This window comes from Colobus angolensis, unplaced genomic scaffold (assembly GCF_000951035.1).
Source record: "Colobus angolensis palliatus isolate OR3802 unplaced genomic scaffold, Cang.pa_1.0 Scaffold9, whole genome shotgun sequence".
In the NCBI taxonomy this organism is placed as follows: Eukaryota; Metazoa; Chordata; class Mammalia; order Primates; family Cercopithecidae; genus Colobus; species Colobus angolensis.
The window spans coordinates 4,509,035-4,516,218 of record NW_012122931.1 but is presented as its reverse complement, the minus strand read 5'-3'; the positions used below and the strand labels follow the sequence as shown (position 1 = coordinate 4,516,218).

The 7,184-nt window shown below is 53.2% G+C and overlaps 1 protein-coding gene across 1 annotated transcript in view; it reads left to right on the top strand.

Moving 5' to 3' along the window:
* Positions 1-7,184, top strand: part of HMCN2 (hemicentin 2) — a 178,088-nt gene that overhangs the window by 57,445 nt on the left and 113,459 nt on the right. Inside the window, exons 16-19 of the mRNA XM_011931437.1 lie at positions 2,217-2,417; positions 3,075-3,170; positions 3,489-3,616; positions 4,500-4,644. Coding sequence (XP_011786827.1) covers positions 2,217-2,417; positions 3,075-3,170; positions 3,489-3,616; positions 4,500-4,644 — 570 coding nt within the window. The remainder of the gene's footprint in view (positions 1-2,216; positions 2,418-3,074; positions 3,171-3,488; positions 3,617-4,499; positions 4,645-7,184) is intronic.

The following is a 7,184-nucleotide window of genomic DNA, read 5'->3' as shown; positions in this document are numbered from 1 at the left end:
CTTCCTTCCTTCCTTCCTTCCTTCCTTCCTTCCTTCCTTCCTTCCTTCCTTCCTTCCATCCATCCATCACCTGTCTGGTGCTGGTCTTCATGCCTGTTACTTGGGGATGCCAAATGGTACCCTTTACACTTGAGCCTCGAGGCTGCAGTGAGCTATGATTGCGCCACTGTGCTCCAGTCTGGATGATAGAGCGAGACCCCACCATCTCTCTCTCTCTCTTTGTCTTTTTTTTGGAGACAGAGTCTTGCTCCGTCACTCAGGCCGGAGTGCAGTGGCGCTATCTCGGCTCCCTCCAACCTCTGCCTGCTGGGTTCAAGCGATTCTCCTGCTTCAACCTCCTGGGTAGCTGGGATTACAGATGCCCAACACCGTGCCTGGCTAATTAATGTATTTTTTTTTTTAGTAGAGACGGGGTTTCCCCATGTTGAACCCAGGAGGCAGAGGTCGCAGGGAGCCGAGATTGCGCTACTGCACTCCAGCCTGGGCGACAGAGCGAGACTCTGTCTCAAAACAAACAAAAACAAACCAGAGTCAGGAGACAAAGCAGGGCTGTTTGGGGCTAAGGAGGGCAGGGAATTGAAAGTGATCTGGGAGGAGAGGGATCAGAGGCATGCTTGGAGCAGGAGGCTGGAGCTGGGTTCTGCGGTCGGGCTGGGTGCAGCTGGGGAAGGTAGGCTGTTGTGGTGTTCTGCTTCGGGTAGGTGAGGTGTGGCAAAGCTGTACCCCTGGTGGCCAGGGCTCTGCCGGAACAGTGACCTTGTCTAGGGCGGGCCCGAGCAAAGGCTTTCTGGGATTCTGGGATTCTGAGCTTCGGCGGCTGCCAGACCCCGATGAGAAAGGGTGGTGTCTGAGGTTGGGTCCAAGACTGTCTTCCTCCTCGCAGCAACTTTCCAAGTTGTGTTTATATCTCCCTGGAACTTCTCTAATCCCTGAGGCCAGGAGGGAAATTTGCTGTCATGATTTGGATGCATGAAGGATATTTCTGGAGACAGATGGAAAGAACAAGGAGGTAGAGGCTTTTCCGTGGTGCCAGACTCAAAGGGTTAAAAAAAAAAAAAAAAAAAAGGCCAGGGACCTCCCTGCTGCAGGGGCCTGGGACAAGGACCTGAGGACAGTGGCCAGAGGCTGCCAAGGGAAGGACCTGGACCCACTTGGCTTGGACCTGCTCCTGGCCTGCTGAGGGAGAGACAGGATCTTGAGTTTCTGTTTTGGGAAATAACTTCTTTTTTTTTCTTCTCCTGATTATAAAAGTCAAATGATGCTTAGGAAAAAAAAAAAAAAAAAGATGTGGAAGAAACACTGCAAGCTATTGACAGTGGTTACCTTAGGGAAGGGCGTGGGATTTGGGGTGTGTGGAGCAAGAATAAGGAGAATTTCTGCCCTTTGTGTATTATTAGAATGTCTTATACCTCCTGGTTTCCAGGACAGTTCTTGTTTAGCCAGTTGTCCTGGGGTCACTATTAATGTAGCCCCTTTTCACTCTCGAGTGGCTCAGTTCAGACCCTAATGTATAAGGTCACGTTATTTATAACAAGCAAGTTTTAATTCTGTATGCTCTTTACAAAAAAGTTCAGCCAACAGGGCAAGCTCTAGAGAAGAGGGCGAAGAAGACCTATAATCCCTCACGACGCTGGCTGTTTGGGGTGGCGGCCACAGAATGGGCTGTGGAAATAGCAGCTGAGTCCCGCCAGGCCCCCCAGGCCATGCTCCCCTCCACAGAAGTGGGCCTGGCTTAGGCCAGGGGGTTAAGCATCAGAGGGGAGCTCAGGACACCTCCAAGAGGAAGCCCCTCTGGCCCAGGAGGAGGCGAGGGGTAGGGGAGGGTAGGCAGGGGTAGAAGTGAAGGCTCACCCTCAGCTCCTGTGTCAGCAGGTCACAGTCAGACTCAGAAACACACCTTGCAGCCTCTCGGAGAGCCTTCCCAGGAGGTGTCACAGTCAGGAGTGGGCCTGCTGCTCTCCTTAGCCTCTGGGGTAAAGCCACACCCCTGTAGACCCCACGCACCATCCCACAAGTTACTCCCTCTGCCTCATCCCAAGAGCTCTCCAGGGCTGGAGGCCACCCAGCTCAGGTTGACCCTGGAGCCCTGGACAGGAGTCGGCCCCCAGGTTCACAAGGGCAATAGTGCAGGGGGAGGAGAGGGAGGCAGTTCCTTGGGGACCTGCCACTGAGCAGGTCCAGCCTCTGGGCATGGTTGACTGGTCACCTCCCTGCAGATGCACCCCAGCTGACGGAGCTGCCCCGGGATGTCACTGTGGAACTGGGGAGGAGTGCCCTCTTGGCATGTCGGGCCACGGGCCGCCCGCCCCCGATGGTCACCTGGCGCCGCAGAGACGGCCAGCCTCTGGGACTCAGGCTGGGGGCCGGGCGAGGCAGCAGATCTCGGCAGCCGGATTCGGGAGTGCTGTTCTTTGAAAGTAAGAGATTGGGGCTGGTGGGGGGTGGGCAGGGAGACAGGATGGCCTCTGACACCCCAAACCCCAAGGCCGGTGGCCGAGAGCAGGGCCCTGACCCCGAGCACTGACCATAGAGCAGAGGGTGATATGCTGTCACACTTCGGCTGGGTGGCTCTGGCCAAGTCATTCCACTACGCTGACCCTGGTCATAATCACGACCTTGAAACCCACTACCCACCTGGCTGATTGACAGCCACTTTAAGGGGTATTGTGTGGATAATCTGTACTAAGTGCTTAGCACAGTTCTTGCCACCTGCTGTCACACACGTGTACACTGCTATGGTTACCATAATTCCTACTGCACCTACCGCACCACCCACTGTGTACTACACGCCAGGCCCGAGGGCAGGCACTGTGTCAACCCCTCCCAATCACACCACAAGATACAGGCCAATTACCCCCATTCCACAGATGAGCAAACTGAGGCTTTCTCACCCTTCCAAGGTCTAGCCGTGTCCCTCACCCCTTCCCTCTCTGCCATGCCAGCCTTCCCTCCTGAACCTCTGTAAGGCCAGGCCATGCCCAGGGGCTGTCTCTGCACCTGGGGAACTGGAGTCCTTGGGGGTTGCAGCTGTGGTGTGCCTTGGCAGTCACACCTGCCTCTCTCGTGCCCCTCAGATGTGGCCCCAGAAGACCAGGCCTCGTATGTCTGTGAAGCTCGAAATGTCTTTGGGAAGGTCCAAGCCGAGGCCCAGCTCATCGTCACTGGTCACGGTTCGCTGGTGGATCTGAGGGCCCTGGGAGGTGGGGGGCAGGTGCTCCCTGGGGGCACAGCAAGGCTGTGGGCGCCTCCAGGGAGACTCTCCTGGCCCATCTGTTGGAATAAATGAATCCACAGCCAAATTCTCCAAGAGCAGCACCTGTGCCCCTGCATCCTGGGCAATGTCCTGGGGGTCCTGTGACCCTTTAGGATCCCCAATTCTGATGCATCTCCCAGTTTCCTGGGGAGGGAGGAGGGGAGCAGGAGCCTCTGTCCCCCAGACAACCACCCAGGGCACCTATTGTGGCTGACACCGGCTCCTCTCCCCACAGCCCCGCCACAGATTGCCAGCAGCGCCCCCACCGTCCGGGTCCTGGAGGGGCAGCCTGTGTCCCTGCCCTGTATCGTCCTGGCTGGGCGGCCCCTCCCAGAAAGGCAGTGGCTCAAGGATGGCCGGCCGGTGAGTGCTGGGCTCCTCTGGGTGCGGTGGGCCTTGGCACCTGGGGAAGGAGGGGGCTGTCACAGCCACACCTCGGTCTCTGCTTGGCTGTTTCCCCTCCTGGGAGTGTCCTCTTCCTTCTGCCCTCTTTTTAGCCCCATTTCAGAACCTTCTCTGATAATGCACTGATGGTGTTTGCTGCCCTTTAAAGTCCTGCCGGCTGTCAGACGGGTCATGGCTGCTGGACCCCTGGGAACTCTGCAGGGGAATCCTGTGCCTCAGGAGTGCTGTGGGCCAGGGAGCAGGGATTTAGTGGAGGCCCAGTCTCGATGCAGTGGTCTCCCCGCTTCTTATGATTCCAGAGCAGGGATGTGACCTGTGCAGTTTACTTTCTGCTCCAAATACCAGTGCGTGCCGAACGCACAGTGGTTGCCTTATCAATCAGTTCACATCCATTTGATTTTCTTGGTGTTCTTCTGTTTGCTGTCTTCTATTGACTCTTTCATTACCTCTTCCCTTTCCTCAATTCTTCCGCCTGGTCTCAGACACACTGGGTCCCTGTGCCCTGCGGGCTACTAAGAGGTGCCTTCCCAACTCTGCATTCCCAGGAGAGACTCTCGTGGGCCCAGCTTGGGTCAGGCCCACCCTGGTCCAGTGGGCCGAGGGAGAGGTGGGGTCAGGGTATGCAGGGGTCAGGCCCACCCAGCCCTGCAGGGTCTCTGGAGGGCTTGACCGGCCACTCGGCAGGGACTCACAGAGCTCCTCAGCCTTCTCTGAGCCCCCGGACTCTCAGTCCTGGCTGCTCCCTGCTGGCTTGAGGGGCAGCGTAGTTTCCCGAGGGTTCTCTCTCAGCTGCCTCTGAGTGAGGCCCGAGGCTAAGCTGGCGCTTCCTCGCCCCCACCAGCTCCCACCTGGTAGCCGGCATTCCATCCGAGCGGATGGCAGCCTCCACCTTGACCGAGCGTTGCAGGAGCACGCGGGGAGGTACCGGTGTGTGGTCACCAACACGGCCGGCTCTCGGCATCGGGACGTGGAGCTGGTGGTCCAGGGTGAGTCCCGGGGCCACCGAGGTGGTGGTCATGGGGCAGGGAACATGATGGGGTGGGGGAATGTGCAGAGGTAACTTGATCTTGAATGCATTTGCTTTAAAAAAATCGCTCAGATGATATATATTCTCTGTGGGAAAATTAGAGATTTGACACGTTAAAAAAATACTCTCATAATACCCGTAGCTAAGAATAACCAGATTTTGCATGTGGGCATGTGTCTTTTCATACTCTATACACACACACTCTCTTATATATCACACACACCTATATGTAGTATATATATATACACTATGTATACATAGAATATATATTATTTATTCACTATGTATACATAGAATATATATTATTTATACATGATTCATGCAGATTCTTTGTATGTTCTTATAAATTATATAAAAATTATCTATCATCTATTTATCTATCTATCTATCATTTATCCATCTAATCTATCTACCTGTTTACAAACCTAGTTAAAAACCAAATAGGATCACACGCTGTCATTGTCTTGGCCCCTAAGTATTTCCGTGACAAGATGTTATGGCTGCTCTGTTTTCTGTCAATTAAGATTCAGAGGCATCAGTTTAATAAGGGGTTGACCATGCCCCCTGATTATCTAATTATCTGATTATCTGTAACCCCCCCACCCCAACACCACCACGTCTCCCACAACCCAGGAATGAACAGCCTCATACCTACACATTGTAGGTGACCTTGTACCTACGTGACCAATTCTTTCCTTAGGATAAACCCATTAACGTGGATTAAGTTTTGCATCACAGAGACTGTATGTTTTTGGAATTTTTGGTGTTTTGCCCAGCTGCTCTCCTGCCCTGGGTTCTCCAGCACTGGGTTCTTTTGTTCACCCAACCGGGAACCACTGTGCTTTTTAATGTAAGATGAGACATTTCAAACTAAATGTGGTTATGTTTTGTGATTTACCAAGTATGTTAATTTCATCTTCTTTCTTGTTGGTTGCATAAAGCCCCCAGGGGACTAGTGGGAAGAACGCTCGTTCCCCATTTTATAGGGGAGTGTAAAGTCAGAAGGGCTGGGTTGAGCACTCAGGTGTAATTCTAGGTGTCATCCCCTCATAATTCCAGATCCAAATCGCCATCCAAGGTTGAGTGTGTACCGCATGCCAGGCATCTGCTAGTTTCTATATATGATTCCACTCAGTTTCACCCCCTGACTTCCCGCTGTGCCCTCACAGCGGCATCTGCAGGGTTGACACCAACAGGCTCAGTCTCTCTTGGCTTAGTTCATTTCCATTCAGCAAATATTTCTGGGCCTCTGCTGGCTTTGGCCACCTGGGAGTCCAGAAGGCCGTTTTCTTCCCTAAAGGAGCTCCAAGTGCTAGCGTCAGAACCCCTGGCTTCCGGATTCCTCTCCTGGCCTCTCCATGCCTAGTTGCCCCTCCCTCGCTCCCCTTAGAGACCCCCGTTTTCAAGCCTGCCAATCTGAGTGGTGCCCAGGGTGGGTGTGATACCTGTTTTTAAGCTCACTGTGTTCTGCAAACACGGCTCATCTATCCATTCCAGAAGGGACGACCAGGGAATTGGGGTTAAATTAGCTTTTGTGCTGATCAGGGCATATGGGTACCAAAAGATTAAGTGGCTTATCCAGAGTCTCAGAGCAATGAATCAGCGCAGCTGATTCCCGAGCACATGCTACCTTCTGTGCGGGGAAGGCAAAAAAACTGACGATGGCAGGCAGTGGTGGCTCAGGTATTGTGCCAGTTTTACTCTCCCGTTGAAAGCTTTAATTTTTTTATTTTCATTTATTTATTTATTTCTGAGATGGAGTCACTCTGTTGCCCAGGCTGGAGTGCAGTGGCACAATCTCGGCTCACTGTCATCTCCGCCTCCCGGGTTCAAGCGATTCTCCTGCCTCAGCCTCCCAAGTAGCTGGGATCGCAGGCATGTGCCACCACGCCCAGCTCATTTTTGTATTTTTAGTAGAGATGAGTTTCACCATGTTGGCCAGGATGGTCTCAAACTCCTGACCTCAGGTGATCTGCCCACCTCGGCCTCCCAAAGTGCTGGGATTATAGGCGTGAGCCACCGTGCCTGGCCTGAAAGCTTTGAAAATTGTCAAATATACATAACATATATCATTTTGACGATGTTTAGGTGTGCAGTGGTGTTAGTACATTCACACTGTTGCAGGACTATCACCGCTATCCATCTCCAGGACTTTCTCACCATCCTGAACGGAACCTCTGTCCTCATTAAACATTAGCTCCCCATTCCCGGCTCCCCTCAGCCCCCTAGGAGTCACCCTTCTACCTCCTATCTCTATGAACTTGCCTATCTAGGGACTTCCATATCTAGGATTCATGGAATCTTACAGTATGTGTCCTCCCGTGTCTGTGATTTCACTTAGCATGTTTTTAAGGTTCATCCATGGTGTAGCATGCGTCAGAATTTTATTCCTTTTAAAAAAATAGCCTGTGGCCGGGCGCGGTGGCTCAAGCCTGTAATCCCAGCACTTTGGGAGGCCGAGACGGGCGGATCACGAGGTCAGGAGATCGAGACCATCCT